The sequence below is a fragment of the Tetrao urogallus genome (genome assembly GCF_951394365.1).
Source record: "Tetrao urogallus genome assembly, chromosome: 1".
NCBI lineage: Eukaryota > Metazoa > Chordata > Aves > Galliformes > Phasianidae > Tetrao > Tetrao urogallus.
Genome location: NC_136813.1, coordinates 160,230,192 through 160,246,915, shown reverse-complemented (window position 1 = coordinate 160,246,915; position 16,724 = coordinate 160,230,192). Strand labels below are relative to the sequence as shown.

General features: G+C 37.0%; 1 protein-coding gene across 1 annotated transcript in view; it reads left to right on the top strand.

Moving 5' to 3' along the window:
* Window positions 1–16,724, top strand: part of LEMD3 (LEM domain containing 3) — a gene marked incomplete at both ends in the record, with an annotated part of 47,478 nt that overhangs the window by 21,034 nt on the left and 9,720 nt on the right. Inside the window, 7 exons of the mRNA XM_079538498.1 lie at window positions 1,253–1,319; window positions 7,513–7,580; window positions 8,764–8,843; window positions 8,922–9,070; window positions 10,886–10,987; window positions 11,871–11,973; window positions 12,217–12,395. Of these exons, the coding sequence (XP_079394624.1) occupies window positions 1,253–1,319; window positions 7,513–7,580; window positions 8,764–8,843; window positions 8,922–9,070; window positions 10,886–10,987; window positions 11,871–11,973; window positions 12,217–12,395 (748 nt within the window). The remainder of the gene's footprint in view (window positions 1–1,252; window positions 1,320–7,512; window positions 7,581–8,763; window positions 8,844–8,921; window positions 9,071–10,885; window positions 10,988–11,870; window positions 11,974–12,216; window positions 12,396–16,724) is intronic.

Sequence of the window (16,724 nt, the reverse complement as noted above, 5' to 3'; positions counted from 1 at the left end):
TTAACGAGGTTGGTTAACTTCCTGGGTAGTACCAACTGTAATACTGTGGTGGATTTGTAGAGCCAGAGTACAAGAGGCAGTTTCTACTGTTGTCTGTGGGGAATTAATCTGTCAAATTTTTGATCAATGAAAAGTGTTCTCCCTTTTGGTAGCAGTTTTCTTATGGAAAATAATTGGAGCTATTCAGTCTTTAAAATGTTGTCAGACTGCACTCATGCAGCAGGGAATTATGCTAAAAATACGTGGATTTTTTTTTTTTTTTTTTTTTTTTTTCAATGCAAGTAAAAGCAGAAGGTGAACAGCCTGGAAAACTTTCTTTTGCACATTTTCTGAATAAAGGTTCTTGTCTTATCTCAACCATTTTGCTCTGCCTGGAAATCAGAGCCAGCTTCAAAACAGCAACCCACAACTTTTTGCAGTGGCCTTCAGGGTACTCAAGTGTAAATAAATAACTTGTTCCTTGTCTTCATATTTTGAGTAACTTATTCCAATATAAAAGGTTTCGGAATGAATTTCAATGAAGTGGCTCAATGTCTTGTTAAAGAAGTTTAAATCTGTCATAAAGTAACACTGCTATGGTGTTCATGTTTATATATTGGTAAATAGGCCTTATACAAGTAGCCTATGCAGGAAGCCCTGAAAAGATGATGTAAATTATGGCTTTTCTTAAAAAATTACAGTAGTTTGGAGACAGCAAAATCAGATTTTTGTTGTCTGTGAGTCTTACATGGGGAATATGGCCATATGATACTCCAGTCTTGTCCATGTGTGGTGTCACCACCCACACTTAAGAATAAAGCTCACTTTTATTTTTACATAGTAGCTTTCAAAAAAGACCCACCTGGCTTCTTTTGGGTCACAGAACGGTAGGGTTTGGAAGTGACTCTGGAGATCGTCTAGTCCAACTCCCTGCTAAAGCAGGTTTCCTGCAGTAGGTCACTGCACTTTTCTCTCGACGCTATTAAAATAACCTTCTGAGCTGTCTGTTTTAATTGGCTGAGCAAACAGATTCCAGGCAGCAATCTAGTTCAGTTTCAGTCAAGATCTGAAAAATTAGTATTGTGAATACTTTTTTCAAAATCTCTAACTTTTGTTGATGTGTGAAATGTTATTATAGTCTTCTACCTGTACATGTGTTTAAAACAAAATTCTTTCTTCTGATGATGTGTAAAATTTTTGGATTAAGTGTAAGAAAATTTCATGCTAGTAATGTTTTAATATTAATGCAATGATTTCTTTTTTGTAATCCTAGGAAGCTGAAATAAGTCTCATGATGAACAGCTTATATGCACTTCATGATAAATTGGCACAAGTAGCAGGTAACACTTCAAAAATATTGTGACTAAGAGTATTATTGTAACAGCTACTGAGATGTCTGTGCTCAGACAGTGATTTGCAGCAACTGGTGCGTTCTGAGGCCCTGATTACCTTTAGAGCTCCGCTTTGGGAAACCAGAAGTCCTGTTTCTAGATCATGCACACTGCCTTTTCCACCAGCGTAGCATCTTTCGTTGCAACTTTTTTGAGTTAACATGGAAGAGTGAATATTTTTATCTCAAGATTTTTGATTATATTTTTGATTTTGATATTACAGGGTTTAAATATGCTGTGTGTGCTGAGGCAAAGGTGGTTATTTCACTCTGGAAAAATGCTTACAACTTTATTTCACAACAAGCAAAAATGTTTAGAGGTTAAACAAGATGGCCTTGTTTAGACAAATTAGTCTAACTTTAATTACATAGAACATTTCATTAGTATGTATGGTATTATGTAAGAGGTGATGTTTAGAATTACTGAATATTCAAAATAAAACCACTGAGCTTTCACAATTAAGACAGCTTTAAATTGTATAGATATTTACACATAATAATTGGGAAGTGGTAGGATTTAAGACTATTGTATAACTTTGACATCTAGTATGATTTACAGCAGAAACTACTCTGTGATTACCATTTGTTCAGTATTTACAAGCAATGGTTCAGTTTTTTTCTCGTAACTGTTCTTTGTGACAACTATTTGTTTTGCAACAGCAGGTACCACTGAGAAGGCTTCTCAGTGTATTTGTTTTCTCTGTATACAGACTCGCTATTGCCAGATAATGCAGGTGTTTCTCAAAGGGTGAAAATGTGGCAACAGCTGTGAGACTGACAGTTTATGTCTGGGACTATAGAGGAAATGTGTGAGAAATCTGAGCAGCTCTATAATACCTTTAAATTGCAAGAGGGACCTTCTTGCAGAAGCTTTTGTTTTCAGAATATTTACAATATCTACAGTGAATAAAAGCAATGTTTGGACAAACCCCACAAAATTTTTCCCTGTTTACAGTATGTTTTAATTCAAGCTAGTGAAAGAATGTTTAACCTGAATGTGTTCAAGATAGCATTTCTTTTCTTAGTTTTAAATTTATTGCATTCTGATTGTGAATGTTGTGCAGGTTGAATTTTTGGTTCAGTTATGTCTTGATATTTTTATCCGTTTCAGACTATTTCATGCTGAATAGATGATAGTGGATAATTCTGTGCTATCAATCATTGAGACAGAAATATTTCTTTCATGCAAAGTAGCTAACCTGTGCTGTGCAGGAGTGTCTTTTGAGATCTACAGCTGTGTGCAGCAAAGCGCTGAGTGGCGTGAAATGGAAGTAATGAATTATATTCTTTTTTCAAAAGAGGAAGAGAAATAGTGTAGCAGCTTGCCCTTTCCTCAGTGTTATCTGGCCCTCCAGTGGCTGTATGGTAGATGATTTATTTGCATGGATAAAATTGCTTGGTGCTTCATTTCTGCATCTGTGAAGGAACGTGAATTTTCTTCATTAATTGCAGTTTTCATATGTGATGAACACTTAAAAGAATACATTTAGCAGTCTTCCTTACAAGAAGAAAATATATGTTCCAAGATGACCTGCTGCTTTCTTCCTTAGATGTCAAGGATATGTCAGTCTCTGTTAATCTCTTTCTGGCCAGGAGAATCTTCAGTGCTTACTTGCAAAAAATATCCTCAAATTGAAACCACATTGCAAGATTGCCTTGTTGCTCAGCAAAATAGCTTGCATGCAGTCTGAAGAATGACTTATTTCATTGATACTCAGAAGTTATCCTCAGTGCCAACTGTCTTCAGGGTATGAGAGGTAGAGGTCTGTCCTCCACTTTTTCAGTCCTGCAGTGATGTCAGCCTGGCACAACAGGTGGAAACTGTTTAAAAGTTGTATGACACAGGAGGTTGCTTGAGAGATGCAGGGTTTAAGAATGTTAATCTTATACATAATGCAGCATCTCAAAAGAGAGAAGTAATGGAAGATAGTTTTAGTAAAAACGATTCTCTTCAGGCCTGTCACATACTTGGAAAAATTTCTCTCATTTCATGCTTGGCTATGAATCATTTGCTCATGTTATTACTGTTAATATTAAAAAGGCAAGATGGAAACTTGCACTAGTGTTTTCTGTTAAGCTTTATTCAGTGTTCTAATTGCAGTGGAGATGATCACTTCAGAATTCAGTTTCTAGCCTTCTGTTTAATTAAACTTATTGTATTTTTATTGAGCTAGTGTTTTCTGCTTTGTCAACTTTAATTGGAGAGCAAATGATGGGGCTTTAAATATAAAAGATGATGCATTGGAAGTTTTTTTTTTTTTAAGTAACAAAGAGTCACTGTAATGCTTCATTATTTTTATTTGACTCAATATATTGTTTTCCAATTATAGATGCCTATTCTATTCTGTGGTGCTCTGATATTATGTAAAATAATTTAATTATCCTCTGTAAAAATAGATTGCCTTTTAATGCATCACAGTTCTCAGAATTATTAGTCTACTAAATCTGTGGTGAGTAATGCCTACCTCAAAAGAAACCAGAGGGAAAAGCAGAATCTACTCATTCAGTTCTGGGTTGAATTTTATATTCTTGTTTGTGTCTTTTCATTCTGCCTTTTTTAAATGCAGCAAGGTTTGTAGACACTGTATAGTTCAGTGCCTAACACTTTATTTTAAAACAAAATCTGTTTTATTTCAATCAGGCTTCCTTCCGGCATGTATGTGTTTATTATCGACCTCATTGCAGCCTATCAATACTTGAAGGGAACCTACACCCAGGAGGGGAGTAAACTCTTCAAAAGGGCTGACAATAGCAGGACTAGGGGAAATGGATCCAAGTTGAAGGAGGGAAGATTTAGGTTGGATGTTAGGGGGAAGTTCTTTACAAGGAGAGTGGTTAGGCCCTGGAACGGGCTGCCCAGGGAGGTTGTGGATGCCCCGTCCTTGGACGTGTTCAAGGCCAGGTTGGACGGGGTCCTGGGCAACCTGATCTAAGTGTGTATGTTTGGTGGCCCTGCTAGGCAGGGGGGTTGGAACTACATGATCCTTGAGGTCCCTTCCAACCCGGGTGATTCTGTGATTACTGGATGTTTGTCTTTTGTGGAGAGTCTTCAGTAGATAGCTCCATTCTTAGGTTTACAAAATGAATAAGCCTAATCGCCATCCTCCAAAGAAGCATCTCCTGTGTTTCCTTGTGCACAAAGGATTTTTACTTAGTAAGAAGCATCTTTGGCTTGGCATTCTCCACAGGGGGGTCTGTGAAACTTGAATGGTTTCCTTCTGCACTAAAGGACAGTACAGGTCCTTGAGAGGTGAGGTGAATTGGACTTCCGTATGGAATCAGACCTGCTGGTAAATCCAAGGCTGGCAGAAAGGCCTGGCAAAGCACTGGCTGTTCCTTATCATTAATTTAAAGCGTTAGCTACTGTATCTGGCAGCTCCTGTTCTGCCACACACCTTAACCTTTAGTTCTTCAGATATTTGATTTTTCTTTTTTAGCCTGATTTTTAAAACCCATATAACAATTTCTGGTTTTCCACATTGTTAGAATTTGTTGTTGAATTTGCCTATGGGAGAATCAGTCATTTGTACTTGCTTTCACAATGTTTGTTCTGCTCTTACTTTTCTTTGATAACTCACTTCTCTGAGCATCAGACTGAGTTTCCAAGCCAAGTGGTTAATAATTACACCAAAGTAACTCAATGTAAGCCTTCATTTGCAGAACCACTAGCTAAAAGAGTGGCTAAAGTGGCACGTAGGAATATCTTGCTGCTTTCAGTAGCATGGACATCCACCTGCCTTGCGAATTTTCCAACTTTCTGCAAGCTTTCCAGTTCTCAGCAACAGATGAATAGGATTGAATAGCTGCAGTTCTAGCAGCTTTTTGCATGGGGCTGAAACTACATGAGTGGTTAGCTTACTGATTTCAGGAGTGGGAGGCAAGATAGAATTGGTTTTTATTTATTCTCTTCTGGGATTGTATGAGAGTAATTTATACTGATGGGCCTTAAATATTGTCAGTGCCTGAGCATCAAAAGCATTTTTAAGAGGTAAATTTGCTCAGTTAGGAAAAAAAAATTGTCAGGAAAAGTGCAGTGAAGAATTTGATTGCTGGCTTTTTAAAAATGAGGCAAGAAGCTGTGAAGTTGACATGTTGGCTGCATACTGTGCAAATGTGGTTCCTGAAAGGAGGCAAATAAGATTATTTTACAGCTGCTAGAAGTCTGCTTCTAAAGGAGATTCTGTCCTCATGTCAGTTGTAGTGCTGTGCTCTTCTAAGAGTAAAAATCTAAAACAAATCCTCTGGCTTGTTTTAGGAATGCGTTTTTCACTGTCTTCACATCTGATTGTTTTGTGGTGCTGTTTTTTCTGTGTTTGTTAACTGCATCCTTTTACTATTTCTTACTATTTAAAACACAAACCCCCAAGCCATTGAGCAGAAGAGTTTCATCCCCTTGCTCCTTAAGCTGTTCTGTTCAAATGGTGACTCACATGCTCGAAAACTTCAGGTCTTACTCATTCAGATTTTTTTTGTGTGTAGTGTTAGTAGTCATGTTAATGCTATGTAAGCTAATACCTGGCTGAGATTGTAGGTAGACAATTGGGATATTTTTTTTTTTACTAAAAATTCTAAGTTTTAAACAATATGTTTGTGGTTGAGACTGAATATGATACATAGTTCTCCCAAGTCTGCCATTTTTGAAACATGAAATCACCGGTGCCTGTAAATATACATTGCAGGTAGTAGAGTTTATGCAGAACAAGAAGAATGTCTGCCTAAAATATAAGCTAGAATAATTTACAGCTCCAGTTCTTGTGCTGACTTCTTTTTTGGCAAAAATGCTATCATTTTTCATTAGTGACCTTTAGTTTTGCTATCGTATCAGATCTAATGAGCTTTGACTAAATCTAAGATGTGTGCTAATTACCAAGTGATGCAACTTCTAAACTACTATCTTTCATATCAGAAGTATATTAAACAAAACAGTCTGCAAAGGACTTCTGCTTCATAAAAACATTTATTCCTTTGGAACTCCCTCCTTTGAGCGAGGCATGAAAAGATTTCCCATAACTGGTGGTAGTGTTTGCTTATTTTACCCTGAATCTAGGTAGTTAATACTAGCATTTGCTACCTTTAAAAGGTAGCCCAGTATGGAGCAGTTTCATCTTGAAATAATTGGTGAGACTTAAACAGAAGTTTAAGAATCTCACACGTATATAAAATATAAACTTCCCTAGCTTTGCAGTTGCTTTGGGAATTATTAATGGGTGTGGGTGCAGGAGGGTAAGGCTCACCTTGAGTTAGTAATAGGCTGGATTTATTCTTCCTTTTTTTTTTTTTTTCTGTTTTGGTGCAGATACAGGTACCAAGGTGGTGGTTTTTTGGTTGTTTTTTTTTTTTTTTTTTAAATTTTGATTTTTTTTCAGAAGGATCAAGAAAGAAATGATTTGTTATTCTCTTCCGGTTCTTCAGGAATAATAGCCTAGCGGTGGATAAAACTGATGTTAGACGTTTTGCTTTTGCATGAGACTTTGTGTTAGCATGACTGTCACTAAATCTATTTCAACATAAATCGAGTTCTTTCAGTTTAGCAAAAGTAAATGAGAAAGAAGATGGTATGTGGCAGTGAGCTGACCGTGCGTTTTTTTTCCTGGCTGCTTCTGCATTATTTCTGAAAGAATTAGGAAGATGGTAAAACCAGCAGTTTGGGGGCAGATTGCTATGTTGTATGCCTGCAGGAAGGGAAGGAAGTACTGCAGTAACTTGGAGCAAGCTATAATGTAGTAGCCTCATAGTGGCAGAAGTACTGCTGTGGATACGATAGAACTAGAACTAGAATGCTCTCTATAAAAGCTTACACCTGTTTCAGAGGAAATGAATTAAATTATCTGGGAGATGTTGAGTCAGGGTGTAGCAACTCTTTCATGGTAATGTTCTTCTGGTTGATCTTTATACTAACTTTTTTAGTATAAATATTGAAGTATGTTTTCTGATCATCGCATGAAGTTGTATTGCTGTTATTTCTACATATTATTAGCTGTGACAGTCTTTTTTTTTATATTTCATCCTGATTTTTTTAAAGATAATTATTTGGCTACTCCTGCTTGTGTAGATTACATGAACCATATGATTGTGTTTTGGTGATTTTATTTTGTATGATTAGTAATATGTATGATCAAAATAAACAAATTTAATTTTACCAGGGAAACATGAATGTGGCAGCTCTGTTCAAAGAAACCTTACCGTCCAGGAGGCAGCTGCGTATTTGAAAGTAAGTAATTCTGGTATTATTCGTGGGTTCTTACTTGAGATCTGTGTAAGCAAAAATTTTAAGGTCTTATTTTTGTTTTCATGTGGTTTCATTTTAGTGACTAACATTTGAATTAGAATAGAATGTTAATTGGAAATGTTTAGAATTAACATCTTTAATGCATGCTGCTCATGATTTGTATTTGAGGAGGTAGGGAGATTCTGGAGGAGGGGAACGGCAAATAGAAAAAAGCAGCAGGGGAAAAGAACTGATGATAGATGATAAATGGACTAGCATTTCTATTACATCAAAAGAATGATGGTTATTGTAACAACTGTTCTAGCTCTAAGCTCAAAGTTTGTATGAAAATCTGTCAGTACGAAACTTTATTTAACCTAACATTGCCTCATTTTGTGATTATAGATGTGATTCCTTTGCTGAATTTCAGTGTTTGATGGTAAACTTTTTTTATTCTCGAAGTGAAAATAGCTACTGTTCCTCTTTTTTTTCCTTAGGGGCTTCTCTTTTGATGTAAGACTCAAAGAGAAGGTGGAGATAAAAATTGTTTTGGACAGTTTCAGTTCAAATAGAGTATTAACTTCCATTGTTTTGCTTTTCTTTTTCTGCAAAGGACTTGTAAGGTGAACTGTGGACACTTGTCTTTGCTCAAATTGCAGTATATATCCTCCTACAATAACTGATATCAACTAACTTAACTACATGGGAATTTACATCCTTCTATCGTTCCTGAACTACAAACACAAGATTATTTGCAGAATATCAACTAAGATGCTTGAGGAAAATGACTTAAACAAAACAAAAAATACCTCAGCTGCTTTTTATAGGACCAATTTTCAGCTGGGTTTGTAACTACTTTTATTTCTGGAATAGATTTTCAATGAGCACCACCTAGTGGCTGAATTTATTTTACCACGTAGGTCAGAATTGTTAATAAATGGTGATGGTGACTTACTTTTTGTGTAATTCTTTGTTTGAGGAATATTAGCAAGTGCTGTAGCTGCTGACAGCATGTACGAAATCACTTTTCCAATGTGAGAAGCTGTGCAAAACCTGAAAATTCAGGATTAAGGTTTGACTGCTGCTGCAAATTGCCTCATCTTTTACAGAATGTTTGTATTTTACTGTGGCACGGTAACCTTCTGGTTATTTAGAAAGTTTCTCATTCATATTTGTCTTTTGACAGAATATAGATCCAGAATATGAAAGTGTATTTAATACAGCACTACAATGGATATTGAATAGTGGGGAAGATGTTGGCATAAAGTAAGTGAGCTTTATTTCATAGCAGTGTGTTCTGATGGAGTGTATTCTTTTTTGTAAATGTGTAATATGTTTCAATAGGTGTCTTGGCAGTGACCCTAATGATGTGGATGTCACTAATGTGACGGATGTGAAGTACCTGGAATCCACCAGTCCAAAGATGTCTTTCAGGTGTCGTTTTCGCCGTGCGTTCATTAGCGTAACTCATAGATTATCAATACCGCTTTTAGGTAAGTTGTCAAAAATGTTTCTTTTTAATTATAACTTTTCCCTGTGTACTTGATAAAAATAAGAAAGCAGCTCTCTAAGTGTTTATTCAGCCATACAACCTAGAATTTCAGTAAGTTACAACATAGTCTGCTTTACACTTTTGAACCACGCATGTATTTTTGCATTATTTGCTATCATCTGTTGCTGTAGTCAGCTAAACTGATCCCTCCTCTACAAACTTTGGCTTTTTCCCTGCCAAAACAATGCTTTGTGTGTTTCCAAAAAAAAAAAAAAAAAAAATTGCAAATTTGGATGTATTTGAGAAAAAAGACATGTTGGTCTTTATTTTCAGACTATTTCACTGCTATTCTAGGAACTAGAGAAAATCATCTTTTCTGTAGTTACATTTCCATTTCTATCAGTTTAATTACCTGCTTGTTACCAAATATTCTTACTTATAAGTCTGTTATAGAAAAGGTGTGCAGTTTTTCAGTGAGACTTAATCTGATAGTTTTCTAGTTAAGTTTCATGTACTCTCAAGTTGATGTAACTCTTATCCATACTGAAAGTGGTGCAAAATAATAAGAAGGACCAACTGAGTGTAGACGTTTCAGTATTTCTAACCAGGCACATGGAAAGAACTGAAGATGTATGACTCATCTCATGCATGTGTTAAATATTCAGGAGGTCATTTATCTTAGAATCACATCATAGATTCTTAACAATTTTATAGTGGTTTTTTTTAATGTCCTTCACTAGCCTTCTGAGAAACTACAAGGCAAGCTGTCCCAGATGGCTGTCTTTCTGATAATGAATATGAGGGTTGGATTGGAAGATGGAGGCAAAACTCAGTGTGCAGGTCAACAACAGGTCTCATCAGTCATGCTGAGCAACTTGCTTAGTATCACAGAATCACGGAATGGCCAGGATTGGAAGGGACCTCAAGGATCGTGTATCTCCAACACCCCTGCCACATTCAGGGCCAACACTCATGCAGTGTTACAACTCATCTACATTTGAGATTAACATGAAGCACCTTTTCAGAAATCAACATCACGTAAAAGTTGGATATGTTGTCATTAATACCCGTTTTGACTTAAGGTGATGGTGTTCCTCAGTCACTTTTTCTGTCAGTTAACATTGCTTTGTGATCACTGGTGCCTGAAGGCCAACTTCATGATGATAGTTTGTATGTGTGTTGTTCTTCTTTGTGTTAAGAGACCGTAGGTGTAGTGGTGCCCTCAGTCTGAGATGGAAGAAATAAGACTTTTGTTCTCTGCCTACATGGTTGGCCGCCTTAACTAGGTTGTCTTTTTTGGCATCTAGAAGATAATATAAAAATAACATGTTGTACATTGTACATCATGACAAGAAATACTAATCTGTTGCTGTTCAAGTTGGTTAGTTTTCACCCATATATCTAAAGTCTGTGACTTATCCTTAAATTAGTGAATATTGTGCATTTTAACATCGTAACGAGTTCTGTACTGAGTTTAACTTTTATGACTTCAAATTTTTCCAAGATAATTATTTTACTGTTTGTCCTCACAAATTAAATTTAAATTTCAAATGTCAATAGTGGTAGTTGGGCACCAGGCCATTATTTAGACAATAAACCATTTTCTCAAAAGAATCTACTGCTCAAAGCTTGAGAGTTACTGTTGCTGTGTTAATAAAATATAAAAATATGGGCAGCAAGGACAGTGTACTTCACTAGCTTTGAAATGTGAATATAAAATGTTAGGTAATTCAAGCAACTTCTTAAATATAATGCGTCATGTTAAGTAACTAATTTTCTAATACTGTTTAAAGAGTATTTAAACATGTTGATGCAGGCGTAGCGATTGTTTGGGGAGTCTTGCACTACATGAAATACCGTTGGGCAAAGGAAGAGGAGGAAACGAGGCAGATGTATGATATGGTGGTAAAAATCATAGGTACGTTTTCTTGAATTTCATATCTGATATATGTGTACATCTGTGCACAAGCTTTCAAGCTACTGGCCTTAGTTCATTCAATTATGTTTTCTTTCTGTTTAGTTACTGTCATGCTGTTACAGTCTTCTGAAAAAGGCCTGCTTTGTGCTTTGGGTTTTTTTGCTTGTATTTTTTTTTAAATTACACTTCAAAGCTCCTTAACAAAAACTTAAAGTTTGAATTTAAGTAGTTCATCATCATGGCTATAATGAATTCCTATTGACAAAGAAGTATTTTATCTACATTGGTAAACAGTATAAATAACAATGTTTATTTACTGGATATATGGTGATATTGCTTTCTGCGTATTTGTTTTTCAGCTATCTTTATCCAAAATGCCTAAATGTTAGCTACCATTTCTGCCCTTACTGTTTTATGATAGAAAAAAAAACCTTTTAATTAGTTGACTTGAGCAAAATTGTGTTACCAAAACAGAATGCCTGTTCACTTTCTGCAATTCTGCCTTTCTACTTCAGTGTACTTTTCTTTGTTAGTCAGATGTTGTAGGGGGAAAGCACTTTTATTTCCAAATGTGGCCATCTTTGCTAACAGTTAAAAGTAGCAGTCAGGTGAGAACTCTTTCTCCCTTATTCCAGAGTTCTTTGGGGTGCTTGGAGGTACTGTGCACACAATTAGTTTTCTTGATTTGCCTTTCAGCCAGATTAGGATTAAAAATGCTCAAAACTCCAAAACCTGAAAACTTTTTCAAATTCCTGGAATTGGAAAGGGATTTCAGACTAGCTGTTCATAGCCAGAATTGATATTTTTCTTCATGTTTCTGTGTACTAGATGATTACCCTTTTTTTTTTAATTATTTTTTTTTTTTTTTTAAATGCTGTTCTAGATGTTCTAAGAAGTCACAGTGAGGCATGTTCTGAAAATAAAGACTTGCAGCCTTATATGCCTATTTTACATGTGCATGATTCTCTAATACCAGCTCAGGACAGGTATGTACTCACTGTATGTACTTCATTTTGTTACATGGAATAAAGCATGTGACTCAGTAATTATAAATAGGTTGCTGTAGTTAAATAGCAGTAGATTACATACAATAATATTCTTGGAGATTCTTATCAATAAAGGTAGGGAAAAAACATGAACATGAATTCCTCCTGTGATTTACTCCTGTGATTGATGTCAGCTGTGCAGGTTATTATAATGCTAACGTTGTAATTCTTTTTTTTTTCAAGGAGGAAAATGAGGAAAGTCTGGAGTAGAGCAGTTGACTTCCTAGCAGCAAATGAACCTAGAGTTCGCACAGAGACACGAAGAATAGGTGGTGCTGAGTTCTTGGTTTGGAAATGGATGCAACCTTCTGCTGCATGTGACAAAGTTTTAGTAATACCGTCAAAAGTGTGGCAAGGCCAAGGTATTACAATTGTTTTAATTTATTTCATGGTATTTTGTCACTTGGGAATGGAAGACTTGCTTTCTCTTATCTCTTTAAGTGTTTTTACAAAGTCGGCACCATTTTTGTCATCCCATTCTGTAGATTTACTTATCCAGTTTGAATGCTTTGAATAAGCTTTTCTATCATCCCTAAAGGCATACAGCCAAATTGGGTTACTTGTTCCTTTCTGTGAATTTAAACAAAGAAACAAAATGTTGGAAGGGACCTTTAAAGGTCATCTTGTTCAACTGCCCTGCAATGAAAGGGACACGCACAGCTATGTGAGGTTGCCCAGGGCCTGATCCAACCTCACCTTGAAAGTGTCCAGGGATGGAGCATCCACCACATCTCTAGGCAGCCTGTTCCAGTGCCTCAGCACTCCCACTGTAAAAGACTTTTTCCTTATCCAACCTAAATTTACCCTCTTTAAGCTTGAAGCCATTTCCCCTTGTTCTGTCAGCACAGACTCTGCTAAAGAGTCTGTCCCTTTCTTTCCTGTAGCTCCCCTTTTGATATTGAAACACCTCTATCAGGTTGCCTTACAGCCTTCTCTTCTCCAGGCTGAACAGCTCCAGCTCTCAGCCTGTTCTTATAGGAGAGGTGTACCATCCCTTTGATCATTTTTGTGGCCCTCCTCTGGATGTACTCCAACAAGTCTGTGCCTCTTCTGTACTGAGGATTCCACATCTGGATGCAGTACTCCAGGTGAGGCCTCACCAGTGCAGAATAAAGGGGTAGGATCACCTCTTTTGGCACTGCTTTTGATGCAGCCCAGGATATGGTTGGGTTTCTGAGTGAGGACAGATTGCTGACTCATGTCCAGCTTGCCATCCACCAGTACCCTTGGGTATTTTTTGGCAGGAGTGCACACCGTCCTTTCATCCTGCAGCTTGTATTGGTAGTGAGGGTTGCCGCAACCCGGGTGAGAAACCTTGAACTTGGCTTTGTTGAACCTCATGAGGTTCACATGCACCCACTGCTCTAGCCTGTTTAGGTCTTTCTGGATGCATCTTGTCCCTTGGGTGTGGACTGCACCCACAGCTTGATGTCATCAGCAAACTAGCTGTGTGTGCACTCATCTTCATCAGTGACACTGACAGTGAGGTACTGAAGAGTATCAGTCCCAGCACTGACCCCAGTGACCACTTGTCACACTGATCTCCATCCAGACACTGAGCCACTGACCACCACTCTCTGGACTCAGTCCTCTAGCCAGTTTGTAGACTGTTGAACAGTCTACCCATCTAATCTGTATCTTTCCAATGTGGAGAGAAGGATGTTGTGTGGTACTGTGTCAAAGGCCTTACTGAAGTCCAGATAGATAATGTCAATGGCTCTTCCTTTGTCTGTTGATGCCATCATAAATGGCACTAGGTTAGTGAAGCAGGATTTGCCCTTGCTGAAGCCATGTTGGTTCTCTCATATTACCTTCTTGTCATCCATGTGCCTTAGCGTAGCTTTCAAGATGTGTTCCATGATCTCTCCTGGTACAGAGGTGAGACTGACAGAGGTCATCCTTTATACCCTTCTTAGAAATGGGTGTGATGTTTCCTTTTCTCCAGTTACCAGGCTTCACCTGATTACCATGACTTTTCAGATATCACTGAGACTGGCTTGGTGACTACATCAGGTAATTCCCTCAGTAAAAAAGCACTCTTTTAGTTGGTTGAATTCTCATATCCCTTATACTTGTTAGAATTAATGCAGTTGTTTCTATCTGACAGCCCATAAACCAGAGCTTCTAGATCATGAACATCTTGTTATTAGTCATGTACCTGAAATCAGAGTTTGGAAGAAGAGCTGCATGCTTATTTTGAAGGGGAATCTGCTGGGATAGAAGTTTTCTCAGTTGGCAGTGTGTAGATGTGGGGAATCTCCTAGTAGTGTTTCCTTTGTCGTAAATGTCTTTCTTCACTGTGCATTCATACTTAGAAGTTTTCAAGCCTTAAGTCTTGAATTTTGGGCTGCTATGTAAGAGATTGTTTTGATCAAAATGTAAGTGACAAAGGTAAATGTTTAACGTGAAGTCTTCAGTAGTTTAAATTTTGAGACTCTTTTAAAGAGTGTCTTTTGTTCTTCTGAAATGTTGTATTCTTTCATTGGTGTGGCTGATGTGAACTCTACAGAATCCTAGTTTATCAGGTGATAATGTGGCTTATTTTACTGGTAAGGGAAGAGGAAGCTGCTGCTTCTCCAGTTTTTAGTTAGCTTGCTTTTGTTAAATGGATGTTGCTGAGGTTGAGTCACATGTTGAACTAGATGTTGAAAGAAGCTTTGTTAAAAACCAAGCAGATTTTCTTCCCTTCTTGGTCCCACTTAAGCAAATAAAAACAATTCCTACTGTCAAGCAGCTATGCACTGACATGTTCATCTGGAGTATGCTTATTTTGGTCTTAGTTTCACAAATGCAAATAGTAATTGGCTTACATCAATAAAAGGAAATTAACATATGTTCTTACTTGTAAAAAAACAATATTCTTATTATTCCTGGTGTATAGAGGATATAGTTTTAAAGTGATTCTTCCACTGTGGTTATTTCCTTTCCCGACAGAAAGGGCTTCTTTGTGGCCTGGCGCACTTAACTGTAGCAGGCTTGATTGCCTGAATAAAAGGAGTGCTAACATCTTGATTTTTATCCCAGCTTGTGTGTGTAGGCCTTCAGCTCTTGAGTCTTAAGTTTTGCTATTTTTAAGTTCAAAGCAAAAACAAGCAATTCTCCCCCATCAGTAAAGCCAAGTATCTTGAGAGATTTGCGTGTTACTTGATGAGGGTCTTTGTGGTATTGGGATCCAATTCTTGCTTGTCTGTGTGATACGTTGTATTGGGATATAATAATATACTTCACAAAGTTATGCCATTAGTTTTAGCATTATGCTTCTCATTTTTAATCGTCATTGGAAATGAGGTATTGTTCCTTTTTATTTGGTCACTACTGTAGGCTTAAGGTTCTGCAGTTGGTGTCTTGAAACAGTGGTAATGTAATATTCTGTGACAACTATGTTACGTTATTTCGGTTTCTCAACGTTTTAGTAAGATGAGAATAGTAAATTTATGAGAATTGCAGAGCTTTCCACTCCAACTAGTGACATCCTGTGGGACTGTGAGAGTGCTTTAGGTAAAGTTGCAATGGTGAATGTTACAGCTATCTGTTCCATTCTCTGTAATACTGTCGTGACTGAGTTTCAGATATTTAAATTGAATGTGGCTTCTGCAGGCTATGTATGCTACTGTGTTGAATCTTTTGTTGTGTACTCTTCAGTGCAGGCTGTGAAACATGGCACTCGAGTTCTGGTATTTCTTATTTACCACTCGTTTGTTTCCAGCTTTTCTTGTTAGATCCGATCTCAATATAGATAGCTTGATAATGTTCTGTCCTGTACCAGAGATCAGTGTGTTGTTTTTTTTTTTTTTCTTCATGTGGAAGAATTCTTGGTTGAGATGGCTCAGGTATTGTTTTGCTACATGAAATACTCATTTAAGTCTCCAACAGATTTGTAACTTCTAAAACTTTTTAGGAAACTTCAGCAGTAGCTTCCAGTTGGTACCATGAAAATTTGAGTATCTAATATTGACTTCAGCACACTATAGGTGTGTTTTGCTTCTAAGCTGTGCCATTTAGCCTCATTCACGTTGCATAGAACATCTACTTGGTAGGGTTCCCGCTGTGCTTTTTCTTACTGCATAGAATATATTAACAGCTGTTCTGTTAACACTTTTCTCAACAGCTCTTTTCCTGGTTCTTAAGTTTGTAGTTCAGCAAAGGTATTTAAAAAGTTGATATATTTCAGCTGTAACAGAAGAGCTTGGGAGTTGCTGAAGTAACAAAGTTGTTTGGACTCTGTGTTTTAGTACATCCAGCTAGCAGGCTATTTTCATATTAGAAGGTTTTTTCCTGATATTAACAATTAAGTATGTGTCACTGCCTTTGTTTCTGGAATTACAAATAAATAGAGTAAGTTTGTACTTGTGTTCTAAAGTTTGAAGATAGGTGTTCATAAATCAGACTGGAGACTGTTTTAGATTCTCTTCTGGTTGGTAAATCCTCAACAAACTCAATACATATTGAAGCAGAATTAATTCTGGTTTGGGGTCTTGTGAATTATTTCAACACCACGCTTTATTTTATTAAATTTTGAAATCTGGTACAGCTCTGTAGCAGAGCACAGTACTTAGTACATAAACTTGAAGTCCTTTTGACTTGATGTCCTTTTGACTCATCATTGTGTAGTAGTAAGTTATTGGTGTATGACGCCATGAATTTAAGTGTGGGACCTGTATCGTCCATGGATGTCTAGGTTCTGTTGTATC